General features: G+C 43.5%; 1 protein-coding gene and 1 long non-coding RNA gene across 4 annotated transcripts in view; one reads left to right on the top strand and one right to left on the bottom strand.

Moving 5' to 3' along the window:
* Positions 1–201: 201 nt before the first annotated feature.
* LOC148398449 (uncharacterized) lies at positions 202–5,030 on the bottom strand. The gene is made up of 3 exons (XR_015858478.1): positions 4,667–5,030; positions 911–1,028; positions 202–795 (listed from the first exon to the last, which is right to left on the bottom strand). It is a non-coding gene; the product is annotated as an uncharacterized LOC148398449 (long non-coding RNA).
* A 356-nt stretch (positions 5,031–5,386) lies between these two features.
* The window catches only part of dpp7 (dipeptidyl-peptidase 7), a 51,890-nt gene continuing 35,920 nt past the window's right edge, over positions 5,387–21,356 (top strand). Inside the window, exons 1-7 of one of the 3 annotated variants that reach the window (XM_088375224.1) lie at positions 5,387–5,640; positions 6,442–6,565; positions 6,645–6,784; positions 12,931–13,094; positions 19,290–19,425; positions 20,024–20,105; positions 20,947–21,113. In XM_088375224.1, the coding sequence (XP_088231350.1) occupies positions 5,560–5,640; positions 6,442–6,565; positions 6,645–6,784; positions 12,931–13,094; positions 19,290–19,425; positions 20,024–20,105; positions 20,947–21,113 (894 nt within the window). In that variant the 5' untranslated portion in view covers positions 5,387–5,559. The remainder of the gene's footprint in view (positions 5,641–6,441; positions 6,566–6,644; positions 6,785–12,930; positions 13,095–19,289; positions 19,426–20,023; positions 20,106–20,946; positions 21,114–21,356) is intronic. The other 2 variants (XM_088375225.1, XM_088375226.1) reach the window with 2 other exon arrangements.

Raw genomic sequence — 21,356 nt, 5'->3', positions numbered from 1 at the left:
GAATCAGCCCTCGTGTCACCGCCAAGTATGGCATTTTGTGCTTTAAGTATCTCTATTATTCCAGCCTGTGTTGACTTCCACATGTAATATCTGGCTCAATATATATTCTGGCATGTCTTCTGTAGATGTTGTGCTGGAACATTGCTATTGCTAGCCTCATTGCCCGGAAGATAAAAAAAATACACAAACATTGTTATAATGCACAGTTACAAATTTGAAGCATTTATTGTAAATTCGTGACTTTTTCTTCTTGGAAAAATGAGCCCTCATTGGAATACACAGCGACTGAAAGTTGGAAAATTCCCTGCTGGAGTTCCTCCATGTGGTGGCTGACTATTCCATTTTCTAACGTAAACACCGTTAAGACATTTCTGCTCTATACAAACAAAGTTCCAACTTTTCTGGTCCGCGCCCTTGTCATGCAAGGGCACATTGAAATTTTTTTCCAAAAGGCACTTTTCATAGACAATATAGTACATACGTAGCCCTTCTGTAGGCTGGTGTTGAACAGTCCATTCTATTGCAGAAATATGGGGAAAAATTAACATACACAATCGACAACTGATTTCTGCATGTATTTACATAAAATACTTGCTGGGATAGCTTTGCTTACACATGGTCAGGCACCTCTGACAAAGTACTTGTAGAGACTTCGGGAATATATTTGGGATCCTGTGGGATTGGTATGTTCATTGTAGAGGTGCCTTCTGCTTCACTCTTCTGTCTTCACCACCACTGGTGCGCTCAAAACAGGGTTTCTTTTTGGGCGTTTCTTCCTCAATGCCACTTGTATGCCTTTGGGTAGGAATATAAAATGAAACATTAACAATACATTCACAGGCTAGATGATACAAAAAAAGATTTCTATGGGTTATTGTAGTACAATGTACAGTTTTGTAGATGCACTAACCTGTACTTTTGACATGTGGCTGGAGGGTTTTCATTGAAAGCTGTGTCCCAACTGAGCACATTTGGGGTTTTGTTTGACAGCTTGTGTGAGTAAATGAGGGCTTCTTTGGTGTAGCCTTCTGAAAAACAAAACAGTGAACAACTTTAACATCCCACAAACAATATCAAGGATTGCAGTACAATAACCAAAAATAATGTACAAAAAATATAACCCTGGGAATGTGCTAAATGTAGCACAACAGGAGCATAACACATAGCAGCAACAAAGGAAAGAATCCGTTTTTATATTGCTGACGACACAAGCTACATCTGAGATGCCACGTAACAAAATAAAATCCCCTCATATTTATGAACAACTAACAAAAAAGCACTGCAGCCAAGTTAAGAAGTAAGCTAATGCGGGAGTCGCTGATGTCTTGTGCCAACATTGTGAGTTCGATTCCCACATATGACGGTGTAAATGTGTGTGAGAAACAAACACACACACAAAAAAAGCTAGCGTTAGCGAGAAGCTAACGAATGCGTTTAACATATTACTGTGTTCCCCTAGAACAGGGGTGGGCAATTAATTTTTACAAGGGGCCACATGAAAAACCTGAGTTGTGTCAGAGGGCCACACCTACAATAACTTAAACCTGCTCAATTTTCTTCCATTGTAAAATGCACTAAATTATTTATTTTAAATAGCTGGTACTGGTAATTAGAAGAATACAATTATTCTGTTTATATTCATATTAAGCTATGTGAAATTGTGGTGTATAGGTCAAATAAAAAAAACAATCATTAATCAGTACAATTTATTCTTAACTTCTTTAACTTTTCCTCAAATTAACTTTTCCTCAAATGACAAAGCCGCTGCATCTCTGGGTGTGAAGTTTGATAAAAAGTCCTTGTTGGCCTTGCAGTTTTGCCAGCAATGCATTAGCCTCTGTTGCACGCTGTTTATCAGACAGATGCACGTACAACAATGACAAACCTTAGTTTACACCGAACCTTAGGAGGCTGCGCAAAGTCAAGGAGGAGGCCTACAGGAGCGGCGACCGGGACCTGTTCAAGCAGACCAGAAACACACTGAACCGAGAGGTCAGGAAAGCCAGGAGGTGTTACGGGGAGAGCCTGGAGAGACACCTCTCTGCCAATCCTGATCCCTCAACAGTGTGGAAAGGCCTGCAGAGCATCACGGGCTTCAAGAAACGAACCCCCCGTCCTGTGGAGAGCCCAAGGCTCGCTAACCAGCTAAACAGGTTCTACTGCAGGTTTGATTGGTCCTCCCACACAACGGGACTTCCTGCAGCACAATCCACATACTCACCTCCCCCCACAACTGCTCTGTCCACACCTCCATCACCGTGGTCACCGACTCTCTCTCTTGCAGAGGCCGCGCCCGCACTCCAGATTCGCGAGGAGGAAGTGCGCCAGATGTTCCGGAGACAAAAGATCAGGAAGGCACCGGGCCCAGACGGCGTGTCACCTTCCTGCTTGAAAGTCTGCGCTGAGCAGCTGGCGCCCACCTTTGCACGGATCTTCAATCGTTCCCTGGAGCTGTGTGAGGTGCCCGCGTGCTTCAAGAGCTCCACCATCGTTCCAGTGGCCAAGAAGCCCGCCATCACGGGTCTGAATGACTATAGACCTGTTGCACTGACATCTGTGGTCATGAAATCTTTCGAGAGGTTAGTGCTGAACCACCTGAAGGATGTCACGGGCCCCCTGCTGGACCCCCTCCAGTTTGCCTACCGGGCAAACAGGTCGGTGGATGATGCGGTCAACATGGGACTGCACTACATCCTGCAACACCTGGACACCCCAGGAAAGTACGCCAGGATCCTGTTTGTGGACTTCAGCTCGGCGTTCAACACCATCGCTCCTGACATCCTCCAGCAGAAGCTCATCCAGCTCGCGGTGCCTGCCTCCACCTGTCAGTGGATCACCAGCTTCCTGACCAACAGGAGACAGCGTGTGAGGCTGGGGAGCATCACATCTGACACCCTGACCACCAACACTGGAGCCCCTCAGGGGTGCGTCCTCTCCCCACTGCTCTTCTCCCTCTACACCAACGATTTCTCCACAAGTGACTCTTCTGTGAAGCTCCTGAAGTATGCAGACGACACCACTCTCATCGGACTGATCCAGAACGGTGATGAGACTGCGTACAGACAGGAGGTGGAGCGGCTGGTCCACTGGTGCAGCCAAAACCACCTGGACCTGAACCCGCTCAAGCCCGTGGAGATGACAGTGGACTTCAGGCGAGGCCCTTCACCACTTTCACCCCTCACTATCCGCAGTAATACTATTCTCTCATCAGACACCTTCAAGTTCCTGGGAACCACAATCTCTCGGGACCTGAAATGGACCGGCCACATAGACTCTGTCCGGAAGAAGGCCCAGCAGAGGCTGTACTTCCTGAGACAGCTCAAGAAGTTCAACCTGCCGCAGGAGCTGCTGAAGACCTTCTACACTGCCATCATCCAGTCTGTCCTCTGCACCTCCATCACTATCTGGTTTGGATCGGCCTCCAAACAAGACAAGCACAGACTGCAACGGACAATAAGGACTGCAGAAAAGATAATGGGAATCAACCTCCCATCTATCCAAGACTTGTACCTGTCCAGGACCAGGAAACGTGCAAGTAACATCTCAACAGACCCTTCGCACCCAGGTTGCAGCCTGTTTGAACTACTCCCCTCCGGACGCCGTTATAGAGCTCTGTACACTAAAACCAGCAGACACAGAGACAGCTTCTTCCCCCAGGCTGTCGCTCTGATGAACTCACACCACTCTTAGAGTCTCAGAGTCATTACTGTGCAATAACATCCTGCTTTCCACACCTTTTTTGTCTACACTGTTTGTACTATGTGTCCTCTCTGCATCCATTGCAGCCTGGTCATCCTAGAAGAGGGACCCTCCCACCTGTGGTCTTTTCTCAAGGTTCCTCATTTCCCCTAGCTGGAGTTTTGAGTTTTTCCTTGCCCTCTTGGGAGTTTAAGATCAGGGGATGTTTGAGAATATCTTTCGTTCTTCACATGTCCTGAGTGTTGTTGTTAGTCACCTAAATGTTGAACAGAGGCTGTGATTTACCGAAGTCAAATTCCTTGTTTGGCACGCTCAAACATGGCGAATAAAAAACTCTTGAATCTTGAATCCTTGAATCTTGAGATGTATTTTTTCTCATGCCTGGTCATGTAGTGACGACTCAAATTATATTCTTTAAACACAGCGACCTGTGTGCCACAAACCAGGCACACGGCTTTACCTTTCAGTTCTGTAAAGAAATACTTGGCAGTCCATGTCTTGTAGAAAACACGGCACTCTTTGTCAACTTTTCTTTTCTTTGTGTCAGCACACATTTTGAGAGCAGCATTACTTCGCGCTGTTCACCTACACGCACAGCTCACATGCACGCACACTTCACGGAAGTGCGACACCTTTCAAAATAAAAGCAGAACAGTTGCATGTACGACACAGATTTTTTTTTTTATTCAGTTGTAATCAAATGTAATTTATGATTGCAGGCCGGACAGAGACGCACAAAGGGCCGGATATGGCCCGCGGGACGTATTTTGCCCGGGTTTGCCCTAGAATAAAACACCACCTTAGATGCAGTTCATCTGATAGAACTACTCAAAATACATCCACAATTGAAAACAGAGCGCACAGGCTGAAATCAGCAGAAACACTGATGCTAATGCTATAAAAACGAGGGCATCATACAAACGCAAGGGGAAAATACAGTTTACCATTATAGTCATCACGAGCTTACCGCTTTACTTTGTCCGTAGTTTCCATACATTGAAGGAACTGAACCTTCAATGAGACGAAGTCTTTCGGCAAATCCTTCTCTATATTGACGGAGATTTCTGAAACACTCGTCCTTGAAATGCTTCGCGCAGACAAACAGGACTTTGCCCACAGATGTGGGAAACATGAAACTCAACCAGGCACTTCTTTGAGATTCTGATGGTGGGGGGCGGTGTAATGAGATGTGTGGATTAATGCATCCAACTACGGAACATTTTGATTTCTCCACATGTACCTTCGGCATCCTGGAGTTTGGACAACTAAACTCCATTCGAGTAATAAAGATGGCGAATTTGCGAAACCGTTTGGCCACACCCATTACCTTGTTTGGCTGTCTCGCTGCAAAGACTGACACTCTAATAATTCAAAATACACAATAGAGAATAGATCAAATTGAACAGATTAAAAAAATATCCCCCAAACAGATCATAAAAGCATATAAATCTGTAGTCTAAATTAGAAAATATCTGCAGCACTCTGAGGGATTAGATTAAACATTTCTAAAATGGAGACTCCAAGTGCACAATAAAATGTATATTTAAAAAAAAAAAGCTAAAAAAGTGGATTTTCTTTAAATACTAGTCTTCTATAAATACTCAATTTTGTTTCAGTCATTCCGTGATATTAGTCAACAGCATTTGTAATCCCTAAATTCTATTCAATTTTGTCAAATGCATTTAGTCACGTGAAGACAGTAAAAACGTTTTTCTAGCACGAGAGACTGTTGACTGTGGTCATCTGTCGGCGTCTTCTCAATTTAACAACTGTAATAGTAACACGTGAAGGAGCATGATTCGGTGACCAACGAGACGTCAAGAAAGAAATGAGACGGACGGAAAGGCGTCTGTCTCCAACATGAAGTCCGCTTTTGTAGCATTAACGTTGACGATGTTAACTGCAGATCTTATTCCAACGCTGTCACACAGCAGTGCTAAGGTAATATGAGTTTCACGGTCGTTTTTATTTCACTTTTTGCACAGGCGTACGGCATTATTTGATCGTCCCTGCTTACAACCTTTGAAACTGGAGTGCTATTTCTGAAATTACACATTTGCTGCTTGGAGGTTTATCAACCGATGGAAACCTGATTTCATGGAGTCAGGGTTCAACTGCAAATGTTTGGATTTGGCCATTACGACCGCCGAGATATAGTCAAACCTCTACATACGAATTTAATTCGTTCCGGTACCTACTTCATATGTTTAAATATAGTATGTTGGATCAAATATTCGCATAAGAATACACTGTAATTCGTTTAATTAGTTCCACAGCCCCCCCCCCCCAAAAAAACATCGATAACTCCTTAATACCGCAGATAATTACACATAGCAATAGATAAGTAAGAGATATGTAAAAAGAAATAAATTACAAAGAAATAATCAATAAAAAGCGGGTTTTATTGTGACATACATATCATGGAAAATAGACTTTTTTTCTTTTATATTTATTTTATTGTGCACTTGGCGTCTCCAAGATTGTAGGGAAGTGTCATCTACCCCTCCAGGTGTTGCAGAGATATTTTTATGATCTGTTTGGGGCTATTTTCTTCTTTGATTACTGTGTTACTCGATTACTCTATTACTGTATTACTCGATCATTGTATTGTTTTATTACTCAATTACTGCATTACTTGATTACTGTTCTACCTGATTACCATTTTACTCAATTACCATATTCTATTACCGTTTTGGTGCAAATTGGCACATTACAATGAACAAATGATCTGTGTTTTGTTAGACAGGAATACATGGATACCAGACACAACCCCTTTTCAAAGAAAAGTATTTTGCCCAGAGCCTCGACCATTTCAACTTTAATTCCATGTGGAATGGGACATTTTTTCAGCGATACCTGATCAATGGTAAGTTTTGACTAATGACATTTTTACTTTTCAAAAAACCAATAATGGTTCTTGATTTCTGTCCTGCTTACCTCTGCAGATAAATACTGGAAGATTGGATATGGTCCAGTTTTTTTCTACACTGGCAATGAGGGGGACATCTGGGAGTTTGCCTTAAACTCTGGATTTCTTAGCGAATTGGCTGCTCAGCAAGAAGCCTTGGTCATATTTGCTGAACATGTAAGAAATGGTACATCACTTGTTTTTGTGTGTTGAAAGCTAAGAATAGACAACCATGGTTATTTGGCTTCCCCATCCATATGTGACACTGGCATAAATTACTGTAGATTATATCAATTTTGGGGACGAGATCATGGTGCTTTCTTGCTATATTGCGGTTCACCTTTCGCAACCTCTCTATTTTGCAGACTTTTCTTTTTTTTGTATCATAGGGTTAGGATTTCAAATTAGTTTCAAATTAAAGTTAGGGTTTCAAACAAGGGTGTAGGGTTAATTTTTTTTTTATGATGAGGGTTAGGGTTAGGTGTAAGTATCACGGTAATAAATTCTATAGTTTTACGTTTTACTCATTCAGTTGTGGTCTATATAAAGTGGAACAGCGATACTTTTGTCTGAATTCCTCGTTTTCCTCGTCCCTCTTTTCTACTTGTTCTGAGGTGCAGCTCAGAGCAAGCCGTTTTGGTGCGGTCTCTTTAAATGCAAATGAGATACTTCACACCCCACTCCCTCCAGGCCGCAAGATGTGCACCTCCGTTTCCGGTTGAACATATTTGTAGTTTTAGCAGAGATTGCGTTTTTGATTGGAAACGTTTTTGATTGATTAAAAAATATCAACGGCAGAAGACTTGTCCATACATACATAATACGTAACAAAATAAATCCCCTCACAATATTTATGAACACGTCTTGTAAACAAGCACTGCAGTCAAGCTACGGAGTAAGCTAATGCTAGCGCTAGCGTTAGCGAGAAGCTAACAAATGCATTTAACACATTGTTGTGTTCCCCCAAGATTAATACAGCACCTTCGATGCAATTTATCTGATGCAACTACTCAAAATACAATCACAAGTAGTGAAATCAGAGAGCACAGCTCCAAACTCAGCAGAAAGACTGACACTAATGCTAGGAAAACGAGTGCATAGACACGCAATATTAGGATGAACAGATTTGGGTTTCTGAAAAAGAGGACAGCTCTTTTTTAGTGGGGGGCGTGGTCATTTTTGGGAGGGGCGTGGTAATTTTTATGGGGGGGTGTCATTTTTTGGCAGCAGTGTTGCGACAACAGCCGCCTTATTTTCGGCAGCATTTTGGCGCTACTTTCGTCACATCATTTGCCTACTCATTTGCCTAATTAGCAAAAGTTTTAGCCAGCATGGTGAAAGTTTTAGAAAAAAAAGACGAGGATCGTGCCAGGGAAATAGACAAGTCCAACGGGATCAGGAACTGCTTCAGATGGGCATGGCTCGAGAGCAGCGTTATCCTACAACTCGGAACACAAAGACGCTCTTAAAGCAATGCGACAGTGAGCGCCCGGCGCGCTGCGGTTGCGCGATTGGACTTAATTAAGCTCCCTGCACGCTGAGGTCCACTTAAATTTTGGAAAGTACATCAGGGCTTTAACAATATTTTCTAAATTTCAGCGACGGCTCTGTCACAATTATGCACCCAGCGTGGTGCAGTTGCGCAGTCGGCGACGCGCTACGGTTGCGCGTTCGGCGGTGCGCTGCGAGTGCACGATCGGACAAAAATGCGCAAAGGAAAAAATGCTTAAAGTCTTGGAACGGATTACAAATTTTCCATTATTTGTAATGTGAAAAATAGATTTGGAATTCGACAGATTCGCTTCTCGAACCGCCTTCTGGAACGGATTGTGGTCGAAAACCGAGGCTTGACTGTATTATATTCACCATGATAGCCCACCAAGCAGGAATATTTTGAAATTGAGTGATGAAATTCATGGTTTTGGGGTTACTGTACGGCCAAAATTCATGAGTTTCCAGGGAGCTTTTCCCCCTGAGCCCCCTCCATGGCGTTGCCCCTGGCTCTCTGCGGCCTGTGGGCCCTGTGGCCCCCAATAGGGGCCTGTGGCTCCTGCAGCCCCCAATGGGGGCCTGTGGTCCCCAGCCCACTGCGGCCCCCTCAGTGGGGCATGCGGCCCCCAGACCCCGGCTACTTTTCAGTGGGTTTTTCATTTGCCGTTCTCATCCTTTATTATTAAAGTGAAATACAATATATTATTTTTGTGTCATCTCAGGCTTACCGCTTTACTGTGTCCGTCGTTTCCATAGATTGAATGAAATGAACTATCAACGAAATGAAGTCTTTCAGCCAATCTTTCTCTATAGTGACAATAGATTTCTGAAACACTCGTCCTTGAACAAGCAGGACTTTGCCCACAGACATGGGAACACTGCTTGAAAAATGAAATTTGACCAGGCACTTTTTAGAGAGGTTCTGATGTTGGGGGACGGTGCATTGATTTGTGTGGATTGATGCAGCCGACAACAGAACATTTTGATCTCTCCACTTTGGCATCCTTGAGTGTTTTAGACCAGTGGTCCCCAACCTTTTTTGAGCCACGGACCGGTAACGTGTCAGAAATATTTTCGCGGACCGGCCTTTATATGAATAAATAATACATTTATATAAATAAATAATACATTTATAATAAATACCGTAATTGCCGGACTATAAAACGCACCGGATTATAAACCGCACCAGCTAAAATTCAGGGATATTTCACCGGACTATAAGCCGCACGTGCACACGGGTTTTTTACAAAGAAAGACAGTACATAGAAATCCTTTTTAACGTTTTAATAACATACTTGAACATGTCTTTCTAAACATTGCCTGTGACGCAGCAGTAGTACCGCAGCAGTTATTAGCAAAGAAAGACTGGACACAGAAAGTTTTTTTAAAGCTTTAATAACATACCTTAACATTTATTTCCCGCCTGTGACGCGGCAGTAATACCGCAGCAACACGGAAGTAACACAGCAAAGTCACTGAGACGCAGCGGTAACACAGCAGCAACACTGTAGCACAGCACTAACAGGGCTGGTTAAAAAAAACATAACAGTAAAAGTAAAAAAAAGAGCCGTCTTCATCTTCCTCCTGTGCACTGAAACCATCGAAGTCTTCCTCCTTAGTGTCCGATTGGAATAGCGTTAGATATCCTTCGCCTCACACTTTCTCAGTCTCTCTTTCGTCGTCGGTTTTATGCATTTCTTCGAGTGTGAAGAGGTTCTGTTCATGCTAATCTTATTCATGCACGAAGCGCTAAATTATATTAAACTAGCGAGCGACACGTATAGCTTAAAAGCGGCATCATATGCATTTCTTTTATCCCCCATAATGACGGTTTGTGTATAAAAGTTTCCTGTCTTTGTGTGAATGCGGGTGTGTGCGTGATGCGCGAGACGATCACGTCTTCTTCGGCGCATTATCTCTTCGCCTGTCTCGCTCTTGCTTCTTGCTAGAGCGCCCCCTGGAGACCGGAGGCCGTAAAAATCCATAAGTACGCTCCAGAGTAGACACAAGATTATGTCATTAACATCGACTGCGTTTGGCTTAAAAGCGGTATTATATGCATTTCTTTTGTTCCCCCATGATGACGGTTTGTGTATAAAGGCTTCCTTTCAGTAATGTCCGTCTTGATCGCGTGATGCGCGAAATGTAAACACAAACTAGCGCGTCTTCTTCGGCGCATTATCTCTTCTTCACCTGTCTCGCTCTTGCTTCCTGCTGGAGCGCCCACTGGAGGCCGGAGGCCGTAAAAATCGCACCGCCGTTTAAGGTTCAAAGTAACCTTCTGAATAAAATGCATTAAAAGTTCACATTCATTACAACTTGTTTTTGGTGAGCAAAATGTCAGAAGAATTGAATTTAAATGCTGATTGATTGGGTTTTAATACAATGCAGATGGTCCAAACAGTGCCACTGCTTTGTGTAATCTCTGAGTGATATCAAAGTCAAAGTCAGCTTTATTGTCAATTTCTCCACATGCCAAAGACACACAAAGAAACCGAAATTTCGTTCCCCCCTATCCCACGGTGACAAGACATGGCCCACAACAGACAAACAAGTAAACAAGTATAACAACAGCGTGCTGAATAAATAATGAATAATAACACAACAGATGAATAAATAAGAGGAGCAAAAAAAGGAGCAAGTGAGCGTACAGCAGACATTCCAGAAAGTAGTGCAACAGTGCCGCACGCTACGCAGAAGGGGGTAGCGAGTTCAGGGTCCTAACAGACTGGCTTACTATGGCAGAGTAAGAGAAAGGGTTTAGAGCACAGGTGTCAAACTCAAGGCCCGGGGGCCAGATATGGCACGCCACATCATTCCATGTGGCCCGCGAAGACAAATTGTGCATCAAATTCGTGTGTCATGACTAGGATTGCAAATTGTCTTCACTTTTAATAACTTTTTTTTTTAAATATTTGACCAGTTTTTACTCGTCTGATTTGAAAACGAGTTATTTGTCAGTTTGTTTTGTAGCTTTTACTGTATATAATAGTGTTAAGAGTAAAAGTGATCAAGTCATCACAAAAATCACAAAATATCTTCTATAAGCCGCACTTGACTATAAGCCGCAGGGTCCCAAATTTTGGAAAAAAGTCGCGGCTTATAGTCCGGAAATTACGGTATATAAATACGATGACATAAAATGATTCGACTGGCATAAAAACAAGTACAAACGACTTAAAAATAAAACTCACCATTACGTTGGATTAGTGGGAGCACTCACCTTGGCCGGTCCCATCTCGGCGTAATTGGAGACAATGACACCCGAAGTGGTTAAGGTTTGTCTTTTAATGCAGGATGCTTGGTATCCATGTGCCGAAGCAGTTTTGAAGGCTTCATTGCCTCGTTAGCTAGCCTGTCGCCACATATTATGCAGAGTGGGCTTGGCGCGTCAGAGTCACCTGTGGCGATAAATCCATATTTTAAGTAAGACTCCAGAAATGTTCTTTTAAATGCAGCTTTCCGATTCTTAGAAGTCGTAGCCTCTTCTTCTTCCGTCTCATCATTGGGCTTTTTTCCCTTTCCGAGGAAGCTTTCCAAACATCTCTGTTTCTTGCTCATTTTTGCTTGCTTTGCGGGCTCGACTGAGGTGAGATGTCACATGACCGAGACAAGCGTCTTGACCTGAACCGACGGATGTAATTGGGGGAGAATCGCCATTTTTTTTTTTTATATATTTCAAAATAAATTCTCATTTTTGCTAGTTTTGCAGGCTCGACTGGGGAAACATGTTACGTGACCGGGACGAGCGTCTTAACCTGAATTAATTGATCGTCCATCAAAAAAAAAACATTTTTATTTTCTGTGAGGCTTGGCGGCCCGGTACCAAGTGACCCATGGTTCGTGGCCCGGTGGTTGGGGACCCTGGTTTAGACTACAAAAGTCTCTCCGAGTAATAAAGATGGCGGATTTGCGAAACCTTTTGGCATTACCCATTACCTTGTTTGGTTTGCCCCACACCAACGGATGTGATGTAATTGATAAAAATACGTAACAGAAAACGGAGAAAACTAAACGGGGTAAGAAAAAAACAAACAAACAGAATATAAAAGTATCTTTGCAGCACCTGGAGGGATAGATTACACTTTTCTACAGTCTTGGAGAGTCCAAATACACAAGAAAAAGAATTTAAAAGCAAACAATTTGGATTTTCCGTGATATGTCTCTCCTATTTTGGTAGACTGCTGCCCTTGCGCTCGGCATAAAAACAAGTGTAACTTCATTTTTGTGCCAGCCTAAGTCTCGTCTAGCATATTTGGGACCTTGGTGTGCCTCGCTTGGTTCTCCAGTGCAGTTGCCTCATCCCTACTCATCCGAAATTTTGGTAACAAAAAGTACTCTGCGCTGGTGTTCGTGCACTGACAGTGGTATATTTTATTGTTTAAGTGTTGTAGTCTGATTTTAAAATAGAATGAGCTTTTAAACCGAGGGTTAGGGTTTCAAAGTGGATTTTAAATTGAGTTTTGAGTTTCAAACTACGGTTAGGCTTGGGTTAGGGGTTAGGAATACAGGGATAGGGTTAGAGGTCAGGTTTAGGGGTTAAGACTGTCAACTTATTTTAAAGTTGGCCTTCTTACCACATTGGTGGCGTGTTATCGTCATCCATATCATGAACCATCGTTTTTTTTGCTAGTTAGACTTCTTCTTGAAAGTGTACATCTAAATACATAGGGTACCCAAGGCAAAAAACTGTCTCGGGCATCTTTTCATTTCACATGATTACCAGCTTCAGTTTCTCCCTCTGCTCCGACACAACTCATTGTCTTGCACGTATTACAGTATTACTCTTATTGTCATTTAACTTTCACAACAATCATGTTCTCCCCTCACAGAGGTACTACGGCAAGTCTCTCCCTTTTGGCAATGACTCCTTCAACATACCTCAGATTGGCCTGTTGACAGTGGAACAGGCAATTGCAGATTATGCTGTCATGATCAGTGTGTTGAAACTTCAAATGTCAGCCACAGATTGTCCGGTCATTGTTTTTGGTGGAAGGTAAGATCCACTCTAAATCTCCACAGATGTTACAGAAGGTTGTATTGACATTTAATTATTCTACCTATATATTAAATACTGTTAATTTTAGGTTTTTGATTGATTATTTAAAGGATTCAACTAGAACATGGGTAGGGAACCCCGGTCGTACGATAGCCATACTTTGGCTGATTTCCATTTCTCCCTGCTGCATCACACCTGATTCAGTATTGGCGGGACGGAAAATAGGCAGGATATGGCTCTTGTAGGACTAAGGTTCCCTATTCCTGAACTAGATATTGGGCTCAAATAGGTGCCATGCCAAATTACAAACTATATTTTAGTTTCTCTTAGACTGACTCACTGAAAATACAACTCTATGGGCCCTATTTTGGTAGACTGCAGCCAGGCTTAACTTCATTTTTGTTTCTGCCCAAGTCTAGTCTAGCATATTTGGGACCTTGGTGTGCCTCTCATGGTTGTCCATTGCAGTTTCCTTGCCCCCGACTCATCCGAAATTTTGGTAACAAAATTACTCTGCACTCGTGTTCGTGCACTGATAGTGTTTACAAATTTTGTACACATCTTATGCCTCACCAGGCATTCCTGACGTGCCTCACAGCACATCTAACAATTTGGTGACAAAAAGTAGAATACATACCATCCATCCATCCATCCATCCATCCATCCATCCATCCATCCATCCATCCATCCATCCATCCATCCATCCATCCATCCATCCATCCATCCATCCATCCATCCATCCATCCATCCATCCATCCATCCATCCATCCATCCATCTTCTTCCGCTTATCCGGGGTCGGGTCGCAGGCTCAGCAGCTTTAGGAGGGACTCCCAGACTTCCCTCTCCCAGCCACTTCATCCAGCTCATCCCGGGGAATCCCAAGGTGTTCCCAGGCCAGCTGAGAGACATAGTCTCTCCAGCGCGTCCTGGGTCGTCCCCAGGGTCTTCTACCGGTGGGACATGCCCGGAACACCTCCCCAGGGAGGCGTCCAGGAGGCATCCTGATGAGATGCCCAAGCCACCTCATCTGACTCCTCTCAACGTGAAGGAGTAGCGACTCTACTCCGAGTATCTCCCGGATGACCGAGCTTCTCACCCTATCTCTAAGGGAGAGCCCGGACATCCTGCGGAGAAAACTCATTTCGGCCGCTTGTGTCCGGGATCTCGTTCTTTCAGTCACGACCCATAGGTCATTCACTAGGTCCCCCCATCCCATCCATCCAACCCATCCATCCAACCCATCCATCCAACCCATCCAACCCTGTGGAGGTAACTCACTTTGGCCACTTGTATCCGGGATCTTGTTCTTTCAGTCACGTCCCATAGCTCGTGACCATAGGTGAGGGTAGGAGCGTAAATCGACTGGTAAATTGAGAGCTTTGCCTTTTGGCTCAGCTCTCTCTTTACCACGACGGACCGGTACAGAGTCAGCATTACTGCCGACGCTGCACTAATCCGCCTGTCGATCTTGCGCTCCATCCTCCCCTCACTCGTGAACAAGACCCCAAGAGACTTGAACTCCTCCACTTGGGGCAGGATCCCATCCCCTATCCAGAGAGGGCATTCCACTCTTTTCTGACCGAGGACCATGGACTCAGATTTGGAGGTGCTGACCCTCGTCCCGACCGCTTCACACTTGGCTGCGAACCGCTCCAGTGAGATCTGGAGATCACGGCCTGAAGAAGCCAACAGCACCACGTTGTCTGCAAAGCGCAGAGACGCGATGCTGAGGTCCCCAAACCGGACCCCCTCAACGCCTCGGCTGTGCCTAGAAATTCTGTCCAAAAAAATTATGAACAGAATCGGTGACAAAGGGCAGCCTTGGCGGAGTCCAACCCTCACTGGGAACGAATCCAACTTACTGCCGGAAATGCGGCCCAAACTCTGGCATTGGTGATACAGGCACCGAACCGCCCTTATCAGTTGGCTCGGCAACCCGTACCCCCGAAGCACCCTCCACAGAACCTCCCTTCTCCAAGTCCAAGTCTACTGCCAACGCTGCACTAATCCGCCTGGCGATCTCGCGCTCCATCCTCCCCTCACTCGTGAACAAGACCCCAAGAGACTTGAACTCCTCCACTTGGGGCAGGATCCCATCCCCTATCCGGAGAGGGCATTCCACTCTTTTCTGACCGAGGACCATGGACTCAGATTTGGAGGTGCTGACCCTCGTCCCGACCGCTTCACACTTGGCTGCGAACCGCTCCAGTGAGATCTGGAGATCACGGCCTGAAGAAGCCAACAGCACCACGTTGTCTGCAAAAAGCAGAGACGCGATGCTGAGGTCCCCAAACCGGACCCCCTCAACGCCTCGGCTGTGCCTAGAAATTCTGTCCAAAAAAAATTATGAACAGAATCGGTGACAAAGGGCAGCCTTGGCGGAGTCCAACCCTCACTGGGAACGAATCCAACTTACTGCCGGAAATGCGGCCCAAACTCTGGCATTGGTGATACAGGCACCGAACCGCCCTTATCAGTTGGCTCGGCAACCCGTACCCCCGAAGCACCCTCCACAGAACCTCCCTTCTCCAAGTCCACAAAACACATGTGGACTGGTTGGGAGAACTCCCATCCACCCTCGAGGATCCTGCCGAGGGTGTAGAGCTGGTCCACTGTTCCACGTCCAGGACGAAAGCCACACTGCTCCTCCTGAATCCAAGGTTCGTCTTCCCAACAGACCCTCCTCTCCAGCACCCCTGAATAGACCTTACCAGGATCCTGAGGAGTGTGATTCCCCTGTAATTGGAACACACCCTTCTGTCCCCCTTCTTAAAGAATACATACCAGGCTAACTAAATTATGTAGCTCTGATGGTATAGCATTCGATTGAGGTGCAAGCAGACAAATTTGACGCTTCGTACATGGTGGATGTCATGGTATTTCATTCGTTAATATGACAACAGCATGGGATGATGAATTATTGTTGAAATAACACAATTAAACAAACTATAATAAATATCTTAAAAACAGGGATGAGAATTTTCCGCGGATCCGCGGATTTCTGTGTTTTTTTTCCATCTGAAGTATTTTCGTGAATCATGTAAATCCTTTGAGAAAATTGTTTTTTTACACATGGGGGGAGCGGCCGGCTAGCTGGCCGGGCAATGTTAGCCTCGGTAACTCTCGCGGACATTCCCCCGCCCGCCGTGACAGCATATATACCCCCCCCCCCCCGCCACTTTTCCGTGCTTTTTCACATTTGCTATTCTCATCCCTGTAAAAATGATTTCATCGCATGCCTATCGCAATTGAACGGTGCAGGTGTGTTGAGTTTCTCACTAGTACACAAAATCGGGGGTTGGCAGGCAGTCCTCAAATGCTCCTGTTACATGATGCACGGCTGACTAAATCATCCGTGAGGGCCCGAAGTGTGATTTTACAGTGTGAGTTTACAATGTCTTGCACTGTCCGCAACGAGTCTATTTCTGTTTCTGCAATGTCAAATATGGCGTTCAGGCATACTGCATTTGGAACACCCTGACTATGTGGCAAATGAGGGATACTGCTAGGATTGGGTGGAAAAAGACTAGCTCCATTCATTGCTTTACATTTGTTACACATGCTATAGTCTTTGATTCAGGAAATTTGTGATCAGGTAATTGTTAGAAGACTGCCGCGAAAACATGTCAGCATTCTGTACAATTACAGCACAATTATTAATATAATTAGCGATAACTAGATCTATGATTACATAAAAATATGTACCATGAACATTTTTTTGGCATTTTATTGAAATGAATTATGGGGTTTGACCCTTGGCATTTTTTACATCAAGGGGTGGAAACAACATGCAGTACTAATTACATGGATATTGAGGTATATTTTTATATACCCATATACAGGACTGTCTCAGAAAATTAGAATATTGTGATAGTTCTTTATTTTCTGAAATGCAATTAAAAAAACAAAAATGTCATACATTCTGGATTCGTTACAAATCAACTGAGATATTGCAAACCTTTAATTATTTTAATATTGCTGATTATGGCATACAGCTTCAGGAAACTCAAATGTCCTATCTCAAAATATTAGAATATCATGAAAAAGTATACCACTAGGGTATTCAACTAATCACTTGAATCATCTAATTAACTCCTGAGCCTTGAAAAACACTCAGCTTGGTTCAGTAAACTAAATCACAAGTATGGGGAAGATTGCTGATCTGACTGCTGTCCAGAGGACCATCATTGACACCCTCCATCAGGAGGGTAAGACACAAAAAGAAATTTCTCAAAGAGCAAGTTGTTCACAGAGTGCAGTTTTAAAGCACGTCCACAAAAAGTCTGTTGGAAGGGGGAAATGTGGCGGGAAACGCTGCACAACCAAGAAAGATGACTGCAGCCTTAACAGCATTGTGAAGAAGAGTCGCTTCCAGAATTTGGTGGAGCTTCAAAGACAGTGGACTAAAGCTGGAGTCCAGGTATCAAAAGCCACTGTTCACAGACATGTCCGGGAAATGGGCTACAATAGCCGTATTCCCATGTTCAAGCCACTTCTGAACTCAAGACAACGGAAGAAGCATCTGACTTGGGCTACGGAAAAGAAGCACTGGACAGTTGCAGAGTGGTCCAAAGTCCTCTTTTCAAACGAAAGCAAGTTTTGTATTTCATTTGGAAGTCAAGGCGCCAGAGTCTGGAGAAAGGCTGGAGAGGAGCAAAATCCAAGTTGCTTGAAATCAAGTGTGAAGTTCCCACGGTCAGCGATGGTCTGAGGAGCCATGTCAGCTGCTGGTGTTGGTCCACCGTGTTTCATCAAGTCCAGAGCAAGTGCAGCTGTGTACCAAGAGATTTTAGAGCACTACATGCTTCCGTCTGCTGAAAAGCTCTATGGAGATGATGATTTCATTTCCCAGCATGATCTGGCACCTGCCCACAGTGCCAAAACCACCAGTAAATGGTGTTCTGACCATGGCATTACTGTCCTCGATTGGCCTGCCAATTCCCCTGACCTGAACCCCATAGAGAATTTGTGGGGTATTGTGAAGAAGAAGCTGAAAGACACCAGACCCAACAATGCAAATGAGCTAAAGGCAGCTATTGAAGCATCCTGGGCATCCAAAACATCTCAGCAATGCCACAGGCTGATTGCTTCCATGCTACGCCGCATTGATGCAGTAATCCATGCAAAAGGATTCCCAACCAAGTACTGAGTGCATTAATGGACATTTTCAAATGTTTGATTTTGTAAAGCTGTTATAAATCCTTTTTTTTACTTGATCTGATGAAATATTCTAATATTTTGAGATAGGATTTTTTAGTTTTCTTAAACTGTAAGCCATAATCAGCAATATTAAAATAATAAAAGGCTTGCAATATTTCAGTTGATTTGTAATGAATCCAGAATGTATGACATTTTTGTTTTTATAATTGCATTTCAGAAAATAAAGAACTTCATCACAGTATTCTAATTTTCTGTGACAGTCCTGTAATAGTGAATTTACAACTTAACCTTAAAGTTACAGTCTGGTAAGTAAAAGTGATTGACATGCATGTAGACCTCGTGGCGCCTTCCAAGGAGAGAAGACAGAGTTGCATGCCCCCACCCAGTTTATGTTTGCGTGAAGGTGTTATCGGTTTCTTGCTGGAGAGGAAGGTAATTGCCCCTATTGTGACCATTTGCCTCAAGGGGAACAGAGCCCACAGAGGCATTTGCGATTAGTTAATTTGCATATTCAAGCCAGACCCAAAGGGAGAGGGTCTCGGGAGCAGAGAGAGACACGAGGAGACTCGTGCGGACACAGAGGTGCGCAAATAAAAGTTAACGAGGAGACATCAGGATGAGCAGGAATAATTTTTTTTCTAACTAAGATCCCTGTGTCATGAGAAGTAATTTTCCCATAACCACCCAGCGCCGGGATGGAACCACGCCTTTCAGAAAATACACAATATTCTACCTTCACATTCTGCCTTTGTGTGTCAGAGACTGTGAGAGAGGTATTTATTAAACTTTGTTAAAGTTTGAAATGGAGCGAACTATGAATCTAGTATTTGTGTTAAAAAATGTCTTTGAGTGACAAAAAAATCTCAACAATTTCCCGCAGCACAAACATTAACTCAAATATGTAATAAAAATACTAAAATGTTTTATATCCTACTTTTGTAAAGGTTCACCCCAACATGAATTTGTCTCATTATTCTCTTCAGTTACTCAAAGTTTACCCTAACATTTATCTGTCTCATTATTCTCTTCAGTTATGGCGGAATGCTTTCTGTCTATATGAGAATAAAGTATCCAAATCTTGTGGCTGGAGCTCTTGCTGCTAGTGCACCCATACTGTCAACTGCTGGGCTGGATGATCCAAGGCAGTTTTTTAGAGATGTCACTGCTGTAAGTTGGATGGATATGCTGTTTTATCATTATCAGTATCATTTATAATTATTATTGTTTTCATCATTATGATTGTTACATTTTTACCACCACAGTAACAGCGATTAGCTTTTTTTGTCCAGTTAAAACGGTAACCTACAAATCATTTCACTAGGTTTTTGTTGATTTTGATTATGTATAACAGTGGAAATACGCTTCGAACAAACTGATGTGCAAATCAATTGCACGAGAGTATCCGGTGGAATCAGCGTGAAATGATGTGATAATACAAATGAACAAAAGTAATGAAATCTAGTGTATACTGTATATTCATTTATTGCGATAATATTTGCCATCAATGACATTTCAAATATGTCTACAGGAGTTTATTTTGCCTGTGTCTACTTGTTATTGTTATGGACAGTGCTGGTTTGCCCCTGTCTTTCAAACTCACCTTTCAATGACGCAAAATCAGCCATCGCAATTTGTCCTCGTGCTTTAAAAATGGCTATAAAACTGGATTTTCTTGCAAACAGAACTCTATTTGTAGACTATTACAATTGCCATCAACTCCCTGTATTTTTTCAAACATTGCTTTTGTTTTATTTTTCTTAAACAGGATTTTGAAAACATTTCTCAAAAATGCAGAAATGCAGTAAAAGGAGCTTTTCATCAGCTGAAAGAATTAGGTGAACGGCAAGGTAATTTATGTCACTATGCCACAGGTGTCAAACTCAAGGCCCGGGGGCTGGATCCAGCCCACCATACCATTTTATGTGGCCCGCGAAAGCAGATCATGTCAACTTCCATAATCATTGCTAAAATCTCTACCAAATTTTCAAAATGGCGTGTGTGATAAATCATATTGAGATTTTGCAATAATTATTTTGTTACCGGTCGGCTCGGTGACTCACTGGGTAGCACGTCCGCCTCACAGTTAGCAGGGTGCGGGTTTGATTCCACCTCCGGCCCTCCCTGTGTGGAGTTTGCATGTTCTCCCCGGGCCCGCGTGGGATTTCTCCGGGCACTCCGGTTTGCTCCCACATCCCCAAAACATGCTTGGTAGGCCGATTGAGCACTCCAAATTGTCCCTAGGTGTGAGTGCGAGTGCAAATGGTTGTTTGTCTCTGTGTGCCCTGCGATTGGCTGGCAACCGGTTCAGGGTGTCCCCTGCCTACTGCCCGTTGACGGCTGGTATAGGCTCCAGCACACCCGCGACCCCCGTGGGGACTAAGCGGTTCAGAAAATTGATGGATATTTTGTTACCCTTTTTACAGTAATTTGAGCAATAATTGAACAAACTATAATGTCTTATTTAAAAACGAGCAATCCATCACTTTGTGGTGTATATGCAGTTATATGAGACAAACATTTGGTGTCACCGTCATAACAGCAATCTGAGGGAAACTGTGTGTGAAACAAAGTGGCCCGCGATAAAAATTAGTTTGACACCCCTGTGAAATAAAAACCAGATACATTTGAATTTGGTGTTTTTAGACTTTAAATGTAATAATGTGTAATTTATATCTTGTTTTTTTTTAGAGTACAGTAAAATTCAGTCCACGTTCGCCCTGTGTAAGCGTCCATCATCTGCTCAGGACATCCACCAGCTAAATGGCTTTCTGAGGAATGCATTCACACTCATGGCCATGTTGGATTACCCTTACAGCACTCAGTTCATGGGCAAGATGCCTGCAAATCCAGTGAAGGTACTCATTGTTTTATACGGTGCTAGGGTAGAGGATGAGTGAGGAATCCTGCAGTACTCACATGATCCCAATGACGGGATTGGGACGGGAAAGGATAAAAAAAATGTCCTCGAGCAAACCGTGATTATCTAGTAGAAAAAAAATAAATCCCATGAGGTGAAAGTGGGTGACAAACAGTTCAATAAATAAGTCAAATTCAACTTTACTTTTTGTTTGTTTACAGTATTTTCCACACCATCAGGC

This window comes from Syngnathus floridae, chromosome 5, assembly GCF_059516105.1.
Source record: "Syngnathus floridae isolate MCC-2025c chromosome 5, RoL_Sflo_1.0, whole genome shotgun sequence".
Classification (NCBI taxonomy): Eukaryota; Metazoa; Chordata; class Actinopteri; order Syngnathiformes; family Syngnathidae; genus Syngnathus; species Syngnathus floridae.
This window is presented reverse-complemented; position numbering and strand designations above follow the sequence as displayed.